This window comes from Chroicocephalus ridibundus, chromosome 5, assembly GCF_963924245.1.
Source record: "Chroicocephalus ridibundus chromosome 5, bChrRid1.1, whole genome shotgun sequence".
Classification (NCBI taxonomy): domain Eukaryota; kingdom Metazoa; phylum Chordata; class Aves; order Charadriiformes; family Laridae; genus Chroicocephalus; species Chroicocephalus ridibundus.
Window position 1 is genome coordinate 26,644,096 of NC_086288.1, and position 17,668 is coordinate 26,661,763.

Below are 17,668 nucleotides of genomic sequence, written 5' to 3' on the forward strand. Positions count from 1 at the left end.
TGCCGCTGTGCGCTGACTGGAGAAGGTGGGGAGCCGGTTACCGCTGCCAGCTGAGGCACCCTGCCAGCAGGCGCAGGCAAGCGGCCTCTTACTGCTGCCGCCGCCGCCGCCTTCACTTCCAAGCGAGCAGGGCTAACGGTGCCATCCAAGCCACCACACGATACCTCCGTGGGGCCGCCCCAGTGCAGCGTTACAGCGCAGAGCGGGCGGGAATAAAGCCAGTCGCGGGCAGGGGTAAGCCAGGCCTGGTCCCGCCGCCCGCCAGGGGCAGCAGCGGCCGGGCTGTCGCGGAAGTGTCTGCCGCCCGCCGCCACCGCCCACCCTGGCGCGCGTCGCGTCACGGCGCGGCGCACGCACGCGCGTGGCGGCGGACCTCCGCTCGCTCCCCCCGCCCCAACTCCTCCCCTCCCTGCGAGCCGCGGCTCCTCCCTGCACCACCTTCGGCCTAGCCGCGGGCAGGGGCGCGCACACGGCCGCAGCTCCCTGGCGGCACCGGTGGCTGCATCTGCGCGTCAAGCATCAGTAGCACAGGCGCGTTCTCTTCCTCCTCCTCCTTCTTCTCCTCCCTGCCTCTTGTCGCTGCCCCCGCGGCCATGGAGCTGCCCGAGAGCCAGTGCAAGAAAGTCAAGCTGAGCAACAGGGTGCCGAGCTGGGTGAGCGGGCGGGGAGCGGTGCGCCGCCGGGCAGATGGGCGGGCGGGGGGGAGCGGAACGGAGAGGAAAGGGAGGCAGGAAGGGAGGCAGAAGCGGCCGAGCTCGGTGGTGATGTGGCAGTGGGCGGCAGCGGGAGCCGGGATGTGGGCCCCTCCCGGCGCGCGGAGGGATGCGGGGCGAGAGGGAGCGCGCGGGGCAGCGCGAGCCGGGAGCGTTAACGGAACGGTCGCGCGGGTTCCCCTCAGGGAGCGTCGCCGCGGAGCCCGGCGGGGGCGTCCCGTTCCCGGTGTGCTGGTTTTCCGTCGCTGCCCTCGGGAAGGCGGGGGCTGTCTGTGGGGAAGGGGAGGGAGCCCCTCCGGAGAGGACCGGGGGTCTGGGGGTTCCATCCCGGTCTCTTCGTCGTGAGCCCCTCAGCTTCCAGCGCTTTGGAAGGAGGGAGACTTAAGAATGCGATGTACAATGTGGCCATTCATAAACCTGGGTTGGCCAAAGACTGAGGTTCTTTGTATGGTGGCTGTTATGTGGAAAACTGTCGAGACAGGGCTTAAAAAAATCTAACCAAAGCCTTCATTCTTGTTCATAAAGATGGGGGAAGATCGGTTTACAGCGAAGACCAAAATGCAGCTATTTAGAAGATACATTGCAGCCCTTTTCTGAGAACACTTGATACTTTTGATGATGCAAGATGAGTGAAAAAAAAGTGTGATTTCTTTCGAACAATGCTGAGCTGAAGCAGACGAGATAAAATCCAGAAAACATTTGATATTGAAGTAACAGTGTAAAACAATCTTTGAAGTCTTGCTGTGGGTAGTAGTACAGGCCACAACTTTCTTATTAAAATGACAGATCTATTAAAGAAGAAGAAAAGAGTCTCATGGTTGCTTCACAAATGAGGAAGTTAGTATTGTATTAAGCAGAGTTCAGTAGATGTGCCTGTCCCAGCCTCTTTAACCATGTACAAGTTCAAACTTGTTTATATAACAGAGTAATTGTTAAGTAACATTCTTTCAGTTTCTCTGAGGAAAAAGCAAAATCAAATGTTATGAAGATAGTGAAATAAATCACGTCTGGGTGGGGGTAGCAAAGTGTATTCAAAAGTTTGTCTTCATCATTTAATTTGTCAGAAGCAAAGCCAAGATGGATTTGTCCAAACCAGGGAGATTGTATGTTAAAAAAAAAAGTTAACTGACATTAACCGTTTGCTGAGTTTTCAGTTGAGGTTAGCAACCCCCTATATGTTACGTGGCAAGCAGAGGAAGTCTTCCACTTCTCCCTTCAGAAGACCTTGGCTAAAATGTTCTTTATAACCCAATAAGCCTTACCAGGAAAAAAAATGCTGCCAATTCACACGCTCCACGACAAATGTTCTGGCACTTCTGACTCTGCGTCTGTTCAGCTGAGAGCAAAGTCAAAGCAGGCTATTATACCCTGAAGGAATCGGCAACCCCTAGGAGAGAAGGGCAGAGCCTTGTCTTCCAAACCTTCTCTGGGTATCCAGCCTATTCAAAATACACCTCTGTCTGTGGAAACCCCCTTACTAAGCCCACCCCTGAGCACAGCAAACTCCAAGTTATGGAGCAGCACACAACATAGCCACAAATACTGCCATTACACTAGCTTCATAGGAAGACTTGTGTAACACTTTCTTTAGTGTAGCTCATTTTGGAGGTAACTCCTAATGAGAACTTGCTCCAACTTTGGTTTCTGAGAACAGAGGCATTTCTGGCTTCGTTTTTGTCCATTCCCTTTGATGCCAGCCAATGACTCTGCTCCAGCACTGGTGAATGAGCTGTGTCTGCTTTTGGTCACGCTGTTACTGCAGCAGGTGGCAAGCGAAAATATACTCCTTATAGTATGGTTATCACTGAGTTGCTTGTATCCACAGCACTGTAGAAGATTCTGGTTGCTTTCTCCTGCTGTGATTTTTGAAACTGTCCCAGCATTAGAACATCTGGCAAAGATGAGCTAGTCTGTGTATGTGACAGGAGAGCATGCATTTGGCAGATTGGATGGTGCTACACGTAAAGGTGTTTAGATGCCTTATTGTATCAGTATCACTGTGGCAAACTGTGTTCTGGAGGGCAATTGTGAGAATAAAAGTAAGAATTTTTGTTGTAAGTGGAAGAAAATGTAATGCTGTAGGCTATGGCAGAATATGGATTGGTGAATTGTTAGTTTTTTAGTAACTGTAAAACATCTTATCATTCAGATATAATTTCTGGGCTTATCCTCCTTTCTCAAGCATAGTTGTCCAAATCAAAGCACAAATTTTCAAACCAGAATTTAAGAAAATACCTATTGGAAGGCATTCCTGGCAGATCTTTTGGTTAACAGGTCCTGAAACCTTGTCTAAGTATGCAAACAAAGAGACTCTCAGGTGAAGTGCTGTTGTTTTAGCATCTGTGGTAGTAGAATTTTTTATGTTGGAACTATGCCTGTTCTCCTTGCTTGTCTTTGTATGTAGCCAAAGAAAACGGGCAATGCTCAGTCTGTTCCAGTTGCTGTTTGGCTGTTGAGGAGAGCAGTTTGGAGGGGAAAAAACTGTCATTTGGTTGAGTTGTCAGTGCTGAAGAATGAATGTCCTGGCTTATAAGAGGCACATGGTGAGCAAGTTAGCAAATGGCATAGAAAATACCTGAGATGATTGGGAAATGGGAAAGGCAATAAAGATAAGACCACACCTCAGAGGTGATGCTGGATGTGTTGCTACTGTTAGCTTATGGGAGTTGTTAGCTTGGGGAATCAATACTGTCCTTTTAGGGCAGAAGAATATGGAATTAGTCACAGCTTCTTGAGTACATATGGTTAGCATAGAAACCATGCCTGTTCTTTACACAGTTCTTCCCTGATGCTTCCAACCTCAAAGCTCTCTCAAGTTGGTGCTGTAGCTTGGGGAGTCTCTCCTTGCCATTGAAAGCTTTACTTCCTACCCCAGAGTTCTTGCTTTGTGAAAAGTTAAAATTTGATATAAAGTTACTGAAGAAGCACAATGTTTCATTGTTGCTCTGAAGTAATGAAGAATAAATTCAGTTTGTGCCAGTGTAGTGGTTGGTCGTAACTATGGAACAATTAAGCAATAGTCTTTTCTTTCTGCTGCCTTTTGATCTCAGTGTTGTAACTTGGGTTTGCTCTTCTTCATCTGAATGTCTGATCTGAGATCTTACATCAAAGGTGTTTGGCACTGATAGTCAGATTTGGCTTTGGAAAAAATTATAGTTGCAACTGGGCAAAACATCAAGTATAAGAAAAAAAAAAAGGGTCAAGTCTATTGCAGCAAATCTTTACGTAGAGAAATTGACAGAGTTAGTATTTCCTTTTGGTCCCCATCCTCTTCCAATAGTTCTTAGACGTCTGTATTCGTTTCCCCAGTCAACTATCTGCAAAACTAAAAGGTCACCTTTATGCCAAAAAAAGTAAGCTGTGGATTCCTCCTTCCTTGCTCTGTTACCATTACAGTTCTTCAGTGTACATCTGTGAAAGGCTTGTGACTTTAATACCCCCAATTTTTTTTATCTTCAGCACAAAGTTATTGGCCTATTATGGCACTTCAGATTTCATGTGAGAAACAAACTAGCATAGTAGGGGAGAAGAAAGGAAGGGTGTATTAGCCTTTTCACCTGACATTAGTGTTAAAACAAAACACAATGGACTGAAGCATGATTTTTATTTAACATGGTGAGTAGGAGGAAAATATTAAAATGCAGTATTTGTATAAGTAGTGTGGAAGCACTTAAAGTGTAACACAGGGTGGAAGAAATATTTTTGTGGGCAAGTCAGAGTGGAAATTTCCAATGGTTGTAAAAAAAAAAAAAACAAACCAAAAAAAAAAACAACCAAAAACCAAACCCCAAAACCCCACCAACCCCCCCAAACAAACAAACTAAAAACCCCAGATAAATAGGCCTTTGAGGTTAATGCCCTTTTTTTATTAGACCCTTTACAAAAATCTAGTGTGTCCTTTCAGTAGTGACTATTATAGCGAGTGTAATTAGGCTAAGAAATTTAAAATAGCTTTTTTAAAGAGTACATCACAATTTTTGTTACACATTTTCTTATCTTTAATTTCGTTTAACATCGATAATATGGGTCTTAAGTGAGTGATACTTAGATACAGTGTAAAAGGAAATGGCTGTTCTTTATTTCTGCTATCGTTTTGGATGGCCACTTAATTTCATCAATTGATACTCATCAAATTTTATGTACCGGGAATTTGAAGACTGGCTAAAAAATTTAAGAGCACAACCAATGTGAGCCAGTGATTTCTACTTCTGAGTATTTTTCTGTGCCACATCAATATTTGTAGTAAGTGTATGTATCGGGGATAGTAATTAAAAGCTTATGTTGTTGAAGATCCGGTGTTCGGCTTTTGTTGGCTATCTAGTAGCAAAGTGGACGTTATTAGGAAACATTACTAGTTTTTTTTGGTTTTTGTTTTTTGTTTTTTTTTCAGCAAGAGAGAATGACTTGCTAAATTATTAACTGTTTAGAGCACCTCTATGAAAAGCTGTTTTCTATTGGAAGATAAAAGAGGATTTTGCTACTACTTTGCCCAGGAGTAGTACTGAGCCGTCTTTTTTGTGTGCATGCACATGTAAACAAAGGGTGAGACTCCTGGGGACGGGTGTGTTTTTGAATGCATGAAGACTGTTTGGGCACTTTAATCTTTAGTCTTAGGTACCTGTTTCTGAAGTACAGATGGATTATTGTCCCGCTTGCGTCCTGCTCTGTTGCCCTTGTTTGCCTTGTATTCTAGCAATCTGTTGGCCTTCTCATTGCTGTGATTTATCATCTTTGCTAATTCATTACTTGATACTTTTTTTTTTTCTTTTTTAAAGTTGTGTCTTTTTCATCATTTTAAGAATCCCTCTTGCCTGCTTCTTAGGGTTTCATTTGTTTTGTAAGCCAAGGGCAATACCCTCACCAGTTTTATTGCAGCTTTGCTAGTTCTGGAAAACAAAGAAAACTGGTATAACTTACTGAGTATGGACTGGAAGATGTCTCCTTGGATGAGACATTTGACCTCCAAAGTATTTGAGTTTGATAATAAACTCATTGCCAGGAGTCAAAACCAAAGCATGTGTGGTTTTATGTCTTAATGTAAAAGAGCTTACTGAGACAGTGGCATGGGAGCTGTGCTTTGAGACTGAATTCTGTTTATCCAGTGACTGTACAATACAGTACAACTAGAATTAATGAGAAAGAATGTTGCTGTTAATGTATTAGTTTGAATTGCTGTACACGTTCATTATGCACAGTACATCTTTCTTTTAATTGAAGGTCAAGTACTTAAATTCTTTTTGTTGTTTCTAATTCCACAATTTATGCGTTTGCTCACTGAGATCTCCAATTTTATGTAGTGCATAACTGTCTCTACTATAAGAAGAAAGACTTTTTGATTTTTTTGACTCTTTGACTTCTGGGTTTAGTTAATTGTATTGCACTGACTTCATGTGCAAAACAGCTTTCTTTTAGGAGATAAATTATTTGAAAATAACATGATCAGCAAGTATAACTTCATTTTGCATGGTTATAACCTGTTTGCAGGTGTTGGCTTCTTATGTGTTGCTATTTAGTCTTCATTTAATTTAGATGCTGGACTGTCACCATTGGGTTACGGAGTTGTATTAAAAAACTTGAACATTTGTTCCTAACTTGAGTTTCTCTTTGTATTAATTATGAGCCCAGCTGTGTATAGAAGTGGGGACATAAAATCACACGAATTCATAAATTCTAATTAAGTTATAGATAAACTTTTGAAGTTTTTCTGTTTTTCTGAACATTTTTCTGTTAATCCTACTTTGGAGTATCTCTCTAAAACTATGAACATCTCTCTGCTAGTACTCTGTAGATGAATATCCTCCCTTCTTTGTTTTGTATTAAGTCATAAGTGTTTTTCTTTCCAGTTAGCACTGATACAATAATGAAAGACAAGATAGTGTAAATATCTTGCAATATGTTTGTAAGCAAGAGAAGTCAAAGCAGCATTACATATACCACTAACCTCCCTCCCCCCCTTTCTTTTTTTTTATTTTTAAGACTTCTCTTCTGTTTGATTGTTCATGCTCTGATTGGTTATCTATGGTCTTGATCTTCTATGAACAAAGTTCGTATAACTAGATACCATTAAAGCTTAAAGGTATGATGAGGCTGATATTCCTGTGGTTTCCCTTGCCTTAGATAGTGAAATGTCTTCGACAGTGGTGTCATCTTACTTAAGATATTCATACAGCAGCTAATTACGATGAATAAATCATTTTAAGAAAGTCTGTAACTAGCTTTGTTTTAATTAAAATTATATTGCAAAAGTCCCATCTCTAAGTAAATTCTTTAAGTTGCTTAGAAATAGTACTTTCTTTAAACAGTCAGAATATATGATATTCTGGAGACTGAAGATATCATAGGTAAAGGCAGAGTGGTTTGGAGGTGTGTCTGCTGAACTGAACATTGGACCAGACATGCATAGTTTGCAATGAAAAGGCCACTTAAGAGTTGAGAATGAGCCAATGTCTGTCTGTTTTATGACAGAAACCTTTAGCTCAGAGAGAGAGAGAGAATCCATTTGATCATTTTAGATTTAAATTACTTGAAGTCAAGTCTCGCAGATCTAGCAGTTAATCTCTATAGTTGATTTTTCTTAAACAAGTGGTATTTGAAAGTAGTAGGTGACTAACCTGGCAATCCCAAGTTTCACAGAAGGAGCACAAGGGATGTGGTTTGCTATGGGTGGCTTTTCTAATTTCCTTTGTGTCCTTTGATCTGTGTTGCATCTGATGGATTTGGTATTGTTTTTAGTTCCATTGGTCTGTCTTCAAGTCTTTCTTTGTGCCTATTTTAGTATGCTTTGCCAGCTCACCCTTTCAGAAGTTAAAGACCTAATCAACTACTTCTTTTACAGGGAATGCAGAGGGCAACCAATGTTACCTACCAAGCTCATCATGTCAGCAGGAATAAGAGAGGCCAAGTGGTAGGAACAAGAAGTGGTTTTCGTGGATGCACTGTCTGGTTAACAGGTACAGTCACAGATTTCTGAGGATCCTTTTGTTTTAATTACTTTTCTGAAAAGCTACTTGGCTGTAGCTCCTTTTTTTCATGCAAAGTTGAATGTTTGTGGAATCCAAGACTTTGATGCAATTTTATTACTACTTTTAGGTAGACTAGCAAGAAATTGCTCTGGGGCAGATAGTAACTTGAGAATGTATTTTGTTCAGTGATCTAGGAGCGTTGTTTATCTGGCACTGTCCACTGCTTAATTCCGGTTGAGTTTTGGAGTGTATGTGGGTTTTTGTTGTGTGTGTATTTTAACCCATTCTGGCTCTTCTTATTGTCCATTTTACCTATTAACAAATGAAACCTAACTTCTTTTTTTTTGAGTCTGTGTTTCTGAATCTTTTCTGTAAATCTCTCTTCTCTTTGGAATGTTCTTGTCTCCTTGGGTTGAAATAACAGTTCAACATAAACCTATGCCTTTGGACAGCAATTGCATGTTGAGGCAGTGCATATTGGGAGCTATTTGTGGAATCAGCACTGTGGTTTTTCCACTGAATTGTTTTGATTGTAAAAAGAGGGGGTAAATAAATTCTGGAAGACAGCTTTGTTTCATGACTGGGAGGGGATTTTTTTTTGTTCTGTCTTTCAAAGTTCCTGGAAGCTTTAACATATTTCCTTTGGAGTTTTTTTCAGTTAAAACTGAAAATAAAAAATAAATATAACAAAATGTATTATTTAATAAGTTTGTAAACCATTTAGAGCACTGTTAAATTGCTATACAAAAGATCTTCACAGAGTATTAGAGAAACTTACTACTCTAAGTAAAATTTGTTTCCACTAGAGTTAATGAACATGTGTGAAAGGTAAAGCAGTTGTTGAAAACAAATTGCTGAATGCCATTCCAAACAGATTTGATACAGTAGCTTGCTGTCACGTATTTCTATGATAAAAGAACAGAGCCCTTTCTCTCCCTATTTCTGTCATGTAGCTCCAGCCTGTCTCTCAATGCTCGAATGATCTGGTGCGCTGCCTTTCTGTTTCTCCCTGTAATTTATTAATATCCTTTTGAAAAAGGTCATGATAAAAATATTTACTCAGCTATCTATACAGCAACATTTTCCAGTCATCATTCTTTTTAAACAAATGTAATGTTAATGCACAATTTTCTTCTTTTAAGAAGGAATAAGGGTGGTGGTGGAATACAGAAAAGTAGGAAGGCTGTAAGGTATTAAGAAGAGTGTGTTGGGGAAGCTAGGTTATTGAAGATGTTTGAGCACTGATGTTAAGTAGTGAAATAGAGTGTAGGTATTGAAGTAAGCAATACTACCCATGCTGGAATTGTGCAAATATAAGCCTTAAAAACGCTGCTAGATTTTAGTCTAAAAGCTGAAACGGTCTTATATTCACTTCAAGATTCTCTCATCTCATCAGCATTATGGGGTGGGAGTATACAGAAAGTTATTTCAGAGATCACTTTTCATTTTTAAGCTAAGATTTATTTGAGAGCTAAATGCTAATGAATGTCTTGTGCTGTCAAGTCAGAGGGTCCTAGTAAAAAAAACAACCTAAAGAATGTATCAAAAATATGGAAGAGCATTACTTTCATGTGTAAAATAATATGCAATTTTGAGAGTGTAAGTTATTTTTAAGACTTGTCAGCCTAAAAGCTGTTTTTAAAATTCGTTCTTGTATAACCTTAACTTTTGCATTTCATTACACGCTGGAGACCAAATGGTGTCAGAAAGGCAAGAGCATTTAAATGAATTGCAAGCTAGATGAGGGAACAAAAATTGCAAGTCAAAAACTGCTTCATTGAGAAGTAAATGATGAAGTTGCTGAAATCTTAATTTGGATCACCATGCTTATCTTCTAGGTTGGGGGTGTACTTAATTGCTGACAAAAAAAAGACTGTTCTGTTTCCAGCCTTGCTTTCTTTCTCTTGCCTTGCATGAGCTGTAGTGCTTGCCCAGCCCAACCTTGAGCTCATTCAACTTGCTAAATCATCAGTGAACTTAACACAGCCTCCCCACACACACACAAAAGGAAAAAAAAGAAAAGGAAAAAAAATTAGCAAACTGAGTTGGCTAATAAGCACCAGAGATAGTGGAATAATAGAGGTAGGATGGTGTGAGTGGAGAGAGGGGAGGGCAAGAGAGCAGGGCCTCCCCTTTTGGAAGCTGGTTCTGGCCTAAGTCATAACATTCAGCTTCATCATGTATAGCTGTTGCTCTTTTCAAAGTAGACAGGTAAGCATTGCCACAAGAAACTTGAGTTGTCCAAGAAGATGTAGATAACTTTTATAGATGATGATAGGTCATTATTCACAACTCTGCAATTTTTTGAGAGTTTTGAGTATGAGCCAAACCATACTGAAATCTGTGAGGTGGATGTGGGGGCCTTTCTTGAGAGAGAGGAATTAATTTAAATTCTTATGTAGGTCTTGTCCTACACACATTCTTATGTTTTCAGTAGACTGCTCTGCATCTTCGGGATATTAAATTGAGTGAAGGAGGAACCAATGCAATGACTCCTTTAAATTACCCTAAACTATTGCAGGTGTCAAGGTTTCCTTTCCACTTTATTTTATTTTTTTCTTAGAGCGTGCTTGTTAGCATGATTGTCATCCTTTGCTGTAAAGGTCTTAGAAGTAATACCAAACTGCGGTTTTGTGTGATTTTTTGCTTCTTCCTCTGAAAGCTAGAATAAATCTTAACCACCACTAATAAAGATCAAAACATTTTTCTTCACTCACTAATGCTATTCTTTTTAATTTTATTTTTATTTTTTAGACTGTCATTACCCTTTTTTTTTTTTTTTTTCTTACTCAAAGAATTAAGGTCATCTCATGAAGATTTGACTTTGTGTCCCATTTATGAATTGATTGCTCTGTATAAGCTGAAGCATGTGCTCCATATAAACTCCGGAAATCTAGTCTGGAAAGTTATTTCAGTATGTTTCCATCTTAACACAAACAGTAGACTTTTTAATGCCAGGAAGACTTCTCAATTGCTTAAAGGTTTGTTGCCAGAGATTCTGAAATGGACCAAAGTTTAATATTAAAATTGTCTGTGCTTGTTGCTAACACATTATTGAGCCTTCAGTGAGTGAGTTTTCTTGTGTCTGCAGTGTCTAATTCAGTGCTGTTATTCTGCAAGGAGTAAGAACAGTGTGGTTTGGTCTGATCCCATTTCTTTTCTTGACTGAAATTCACTTCAGTGTGAGATCTTCCTCTTCTGATGTAAACGTAACGTCTTAACTGGGTTTCTGAATTTAGTTTGCTCAGGTAGTAACAACTGCAGGCAGCAGCACTGGGTGATGTGCACCACCTCTATAAGCAGCAACAGCTCTCAATGCTGAACTCCTTTATCTGCTTCTAATTGCACTCTTAGTGCCTTACTCTCCCTATACCTATTTTCTGTGTAAAAGGCAGTTGGCTTATATTGCAGGTAAGCATCTCTGAAAGGCATTGCTGCTAGTGCCTGTCGCTTTGGATTTTTCATACTAGCGGTGGTACATGTACTACAATTTGCCCTAACTTGTTTCTATGCTTGTAATTTATATTTATATTATTATTATTGAATATTCTAGGTCTATCTGGTGCTGGGAAGACTACAGTGAGCATGGCACTGGAGGAGTATTTAGTATGTCATGGTATTCCATGCTACACATTGGATGGTGACAATATTCGTCAAGGCCTTAATAAGAATCTGGGTTTCACACCAGAAGATAGAGAAGAAAATGTCCGTCGTATTGCTGAGGTTGCTAAACTGTTTGCAGATGCTGGTTTGGTGTGCATTACTAGTTTCATCTCTCCTTATACTCAGGTAAATGTGAAAACCCTCTAGATAAAGTGTAGAGAAAATGCAAAATGTCACTCAGAATTTTAGTTACAGGAATCCCTCGCTGAACTTATCCAGAATCAAACGCTGGCTTGGATTTTCATGGCATTTGTGCTCTCTAGAGATGATTACTCAAATTTCAGAAACATTAATCTTAAATATAAAAAATGTTTATATTAGTCTTATAACTGTCACTGTACTTCAGGCAGAATTATTAATCTAATATTAGGAACAAGCCCAACCGATACTGCAAGAAAGAGTCTGAAAATGACAGTATCTTGTTTGATCCACATAGATTCCAGTACTTTATAAATATGAACACTAGGTATACATTTTACCTGAAGACTCAGTTAAATTGTTTTTAAAAGCAACTTTTCCTCCAGTGAATGAATGGCATGACCTGTATTTTACCAAGTGGCTTAAGGGAAAAATGATTAATTGCCCGTAGTTGTTTTTACTTTATTTCATGGTGTGTATACAACGTGACATTAGATAACAGTGAAAATTAACCTAAATCCATGTTCACGTTGTTTTGTGAAGACTTTTTTCCTCTCTATATGAGAACATGGATAGGAGAGACAAAACGGGAGTGTGAACACCAAGTATTGTGAAGAATGACCCAGGGGTTCTAGCTTAGACATTTCACAGCATAAGAAGGTGTTATTTATTTGGTTATAGTGGTCCAAACAGTTCTTCCAGTAATAATTAGGGGAACTCAAGATCCTGCAGTAAAACAGAAGTCTTTAGATATGGGGAAAGATAACCATATTTAGTAAGAGTTGGTTTTAGTGGATTTTTTGGAAAGTTTTTTGTTCTCTAAATGAAGATCACCAATCGTCTCAATGCTTGTCAAGCCACACAAATAAAATAATATTTGGAATATGCAAGTCTTCTTGGATTAATGAATGTAGAGAAATCTGGTGCTCTGGAGAGAAGGGTGGTCATATCGGGAGCAGCAGGTTATATCTCCTCTGACTTTAGTGAGCTAGGCAGATGCAATTCCTAAGATAGGGGCGGGCATAGAAAATTCTGCACTCTATGCCTGGGTTGCTTTTGTGGTTTTTTTTGTTGTTGTTGTTGTTTGTTTTTTTGGGGGGTGTTTTTTTGTTTTGGTTGCTTTGTTTTGGTGATTATTTTTTTTTTTTAAATAAACACATTAATGTAAAATATCTCATATTTTCTTGTCAGCTTTTACCATGTGATGAACTGTAGCCAAACTGATGTAGCTTTCAGGGCATCAGTTGATCAAATGTTTCTTTTTTCAAACTTTGAAAACTTGTGTACATTTTACTATCACCTTTTTTAGAATGAACTTTGAAAGCAGAAAGACAATAATAATATGTGGGTGAGATATTCTAGTTTTTTTTTCTGTTTTCTTCCAGGATCGTAATAATGCCAGACGAATTCATGAAGGGGCAAGTTTGCCTTTTTTTGAAGTATTTGTGGATGCTCCATTGCATGTCTGTGAGCAGAGAGATGTTAAAGGACTCTATAAGAAAGCCAGGGCTGGAGAAATTAAAGGTAAACCTAAATATAGTTACATCTTTTTGACATAAGTGAAACATTAGTGTAATTTGAGCATCCGTGTAAGTGGATGTGCTCAAATCTATGAGTGTACCACCGTTAAAAGCAGCATGGACTGGGCGCAGGACCAAGCAGAAAATTGGGATTGACTTCTATCTCATGGAACTAACTAGTTAAACGTATAGGACAGGAAAAGGGTAAAACTGGCTATCTTCACATCGAAAAACCTGGAGCAGATGACATGGCTTCTATTGTAAGCTCTTATGATTGAGGATTAGTCTGTCTCCTTTGTGTGTCCATTGACTAGTTAAAAAAGAGTCTGATTCTCTCTAAAGGCTACAAAGAATTGCATTAATCAGAGTTACTAACTTCTTCCAAAAAGTAAAGCATGGTCACCATCTTTCTGTAAAGACCATTAAGAACACTTCTGAAGAGACTAACTTTTATTTTGAAATTGGGGTTTTTATGCTAGTGACCATGAAAATGATTTGCTATCCCCAGCCTCAGATCAAGATTGAAGTACAGCCTGCAATAAAAAAAGCTGAGATATGTGATCGCTCATTGCAAGTGTTGTTTTAAGTGCTTCTTTGCTCTATGTTATATTTTAGTTTGCAGAGGTTGACCATAGTGCTTTTTACCTGTTTTATGAAGCAAAGCAGTTTTTAAAATAATCACTTTCAGGGTCTGAGTTTGCAGATGCTGTAGTGATGAACCCACCACTAATCAAAAGTGATATAAAATTCCAGAAAACTAAGACATTCCACATGACTTATTGCTTGATACTTCTAGTACTACTAAACACATCATGTGAAGACCAGGAATAAATAATGCTGAACTAAGGTTTGCTCAGAATCAAAACAAGAAGGCTTGAAATGGCACCATACAAAGATACAGTTCTGTACAGAATCTTCATTTGTGCTGTAGAACTTCCTTAACAGTTTGTTAATTTTACAAGCTCCGTAATGGGATTGTGTTACATGAGAAGTGGTAGTGAGGTGTACAGTGCCTGAGTAAGCTACAAGTGGGTCTAGCAGTGGTTAGGACCTATCTGAAGGATGAAAATAAAATGAACTTGCCTGTTCACAAGGAATGTCAGCAACTGTTATCTTTTTCTCTGGCAATGGTAATGGGACACTTTCTTTGCCCCTATTTCCACTCCTCCAGTAATCAGATACTTAATAACGTATACAGTTTTTGGAACAGATACCAGCTTTTCTTTATCACATGGGGTACTGCAGCAATTGATCTTTTTCTTAGATGGGGAATTAAGCTACTAATTTTCAGAGTATTTTAAGTCTGAAATGAAAAACCTGAGTTTTAATGTTTGCATTTGCAATTGTAGAAAATGCAGATGTTCAGTTGCTGTAACCCAGCTGGTAATTCTCCTGCAGATCTGACTTGTAGTGCTTACATGCTTTGCCTTTGGGCTCGATTTTTTTCCCTTCTTGTTTATGCATGGTTAGTCAGGATCTCCTCTGTTCCAACGCAGATTGCTAGCTAAGTAGGCCAGAGCAAGTATCACTGGTGGCTTGTACAGCTATGACAATATTTATTATAACTATAATAAACACACACATCTACCTTACGTTAACAGCTATCTTAAGGTGAGTATATTAGCTAAACTGATGTAATAGGTGTTGGAATTCCTTACCCTTTAGAGTACTGCTTGGTAGCATGAGTGTGAATTTTCATATATACTGGTCATTCAATGTCGGGCTTTGTATTCAAAAAAACCCCACAAAAATCACAGCTAATAATGAAGGGCAGCTGATGCATGACTAACTTTGGGATGATATGAGAGTTCTTCTGCCAGTGTTCCTTTCTTTATTCACAGTATAAATCAAATAGCTTCACCAACAAAAATGTGCTATGTGTGTACTGCAGAATGCTGAAGCTTGATGCAGTCATGTAGTAGGATTAGCAGAAAGAAAAAGCCTGTTGATTTCCCTAAGAAATCCTGTATTAAGGAAGGTAAAACTCTGGGCTCTTTCCTGTTGTGTTGGTTTATATTTAGAAAACTATCTGTGAACAATGTTAAAATGGAGTAATCTTTTGGAAAAAGTCACCTAAGATTTTTGACTTATGTTCTGTAGGTTTTACTGGGATTGACTCTGAGTATGAAAAACCGGAAGCCCCAGAGCTTGTGCTAAAAACTGATTCCTGTGATGTGAATGATTGTATACAACAAGTTGTGGAACTTCTTCAAGAGAGGGTGAGCAGAAATGCAGATATATCTTAGTAACTTTTTTCAAAGCATTTGTACCTGCAATCTGAATGTATGTGCTGGGAAAAGCAGAGACAATTTTTAAGAGTTAAAGGCTTATACATCTTTAAATTCTAGCTTTTAAACTTGTTGTATTGTATGTTTGCTTTTTAAACTTAAACTTTTCAACAACATTGATCTCTAAGTGAAATAAGATTTGTACAAGTGGAAAATTAATTTATATTAATTATCATAACTGGTTACTGGAAAGGAAAGTCAACTGTCTCAGTTGTTACAGAACGAACGATGAATGCTGACTTTAAAATTGGTTGTTAGGATTTGTAAGAGTCTGAAAGTTTTTACTTTGTCTCTATAGTGTGCAAATTAATATATACTGCAGATGTGAGGAGACAGGGATATAATTATGCAGTAATTTGAGCTGGCTTAAATAGGGGTTGCTGTGGTTGTGTCTGGTTTCCCTTGTTTCCACTGTTTTTCTTGCGCTAGTAAAAGTGTTCCTGCAATTGTGTAATGACTAATTCAGGAAGCTGATCTTGACATGGCTGAGTTGAGTTAATGGTTCATAGCTTCTGAAAAGGTGTGTCTCTTTCCTCATTCATGCCTACAATCTACATCATCCCTTTTGAAGCCTCCGAGCCTCCTCCTGTTCTCTGATAAATGGATTTAGCTCATTACCCAACCTGAAAAAACAAACAAAAAAAAAAACCACCTCAACAAACCACCCACAGAAAACAAAACAGACAACCCAAAATTCATTAAAAGTGAAGGCAGTCGTGAGATGGCTTTATCCTCTTGAAAACATACCCCCAGAATTTACTAGTCTTCACGTAGAAGAAATGTGTCTCCTTACATTCTTATCTATAGTCAGTGGGTAGTGGCATGACATTTCAGACATAATTTTAATTTAGATATTCTAGTGGGCAATTATTCATGTCTTTTTTTGAGGTGGATGTTCTGGGAATTTAGGGCGTAGGTAGTAGCTTGAGTAAAGCTTTACCAAGGTTTGAAGTTGGTACAAGCAGAAGATCCCATCATGTAGCCAGCGTGGAGTTAATTTTAACCCTCTGTGCCAATACAGCTCTGGAGAGATTTAGTCTCTTGTATCTAAATTTTCAAGAAAACTCTGTTAATAGATCACTGCTTGCTCAAGGTTGCTCGGAAGATAAGGCAGGGCAGAAACCCACAGCAGAAGTCTAGATTTTTTTTTTACCCTAATGCTCATATGAATATTTTTTTGGAAGAAAGGAGGAGAGCGCTGCGTAGGAGTCCTACCTACAGGAGGTATCAGTTCCTGACTGTGGGAGGCCCTGCGCCTCCTGCTCAGAAGAACAGTTTAGTACCTTTCATAACTGTAGAATCCAATGTCATGTGTGCCAAGATAGTGATCCCCAAAGTCTTGCATTAGTACACTTGGCACACACTGCTGAATGCTGGCTCCTGATCCAGTCAGCTTTGCCCTGTCCTTTGCTTAAGGCACATTTTAACCCTTTTTTTTTTTGTAGACAACAGTATCGTGAATGCCAAGATGTCTTAGTGGTTGCTTATTTTCATGAGAGACAATGAAACCAAGGCATGGCTGAACAGGCATGTCTTGTTCTCAGGCCATATTAATACAGTGATATCTTGAGAATATAATTTCTGTAGATTTCCTTTAGTTGGAACAAGCCGTGTCTGCGTTCTTCTTTAATATTCCATTGTGATTAGTAAAGAAAAAGACTATAGGCCAGCAGCATCAAAAACGATTTGGGATGGTTTTTTTGTTTCAATAGCTGTGAAAAACTTTGGGAAGAAGTCTGCTCGAAGTACTGGTAATCCTTGAATTTCAAGGACTGTTTTTATAGTAGTTCAGGCAATAATGGCCGTAAAGAGAAGACAGGTAGAACTGTATAAATACATGTTGAGATAGACAGGTATGCACACACACATATTTATTAAACAAGAATTTGAAACATTGTTCTTTTATAGGTAGTGGAATTATTTGGTTTTTAGAATTTTTCATAATATTCGAAAAGAACTCTGAAACAAATTTATCAGGTGTCTTCCAGAAGCATGTTCAATCCTTTATGGAAGAAAATGGGAGGTAACCACACAAAAATAGGGGTAATAAGCAGCTGTTGAATCTGGAAAGTTCTTGCATGGTATAACTCAGTTTTGAGTGTCACCTGGTTTGGTTTCTTTGCATGTAAGTGCAACAGATACTTTTTAGGGACCTAAAGCTATCAAGTCTGAGTCATATGAAAAGTTCCTTTTCGTTTGTTTTTTTTTTTTTTCCCGAACTGCTTTCAAGACTATGCAAATCAGTGGTTGTGCACTTTTTTTCTTTCTTTTTTTTTTGTCAGAAAGGCTTATGTGGCTTTCGAGCTTTGATAAATTGGCTTTCAGTCTGCTGATATTTTCCAACGGAGTCAGACTATAGCCTAGTGAGGGTGTTTGGCTGTAAA

At 39.1% G+C, this 17,668-nt stretch overlaps 1 protein-coding gene across 1 annotated transcript in view; it reads left to right on the plus strand.

The window, feature by feature from the left end:
- The first annotated feature begins 402 nt into the window (after positions 1–402).
- The window catches only part of PAPSS1 (3'-phosphoadenosine 5'-phosphosulfate synthase 1), a 53,802-nt gene continuing 36,536 nt past the window's right edge, over positions 403–17,668 (plus strand). The window contains exons 1-5 of the mRNA XM_063335857.1: positions 403–653; positions 7,549–7,663; positions 11,229–11,464; positions 12,862–13,000; positions 15,097–15,215. Of these exons, the coding sequence (XP_063191927.1) occupies positions 594–653; positions 7,549–7,663; positions 11,229–11,464; positions 12,862–13,000; positions 15,097–15,215 (669 nt within the window). The 5' untranslated portion in view covers positions 403–593. The remainder of the gene's footprint in view (positions 654–7,548; positions 7,664–11,228; positions 11,465–12,861; positions 13,001–15,096; positions 15,216–17,668) is intronic.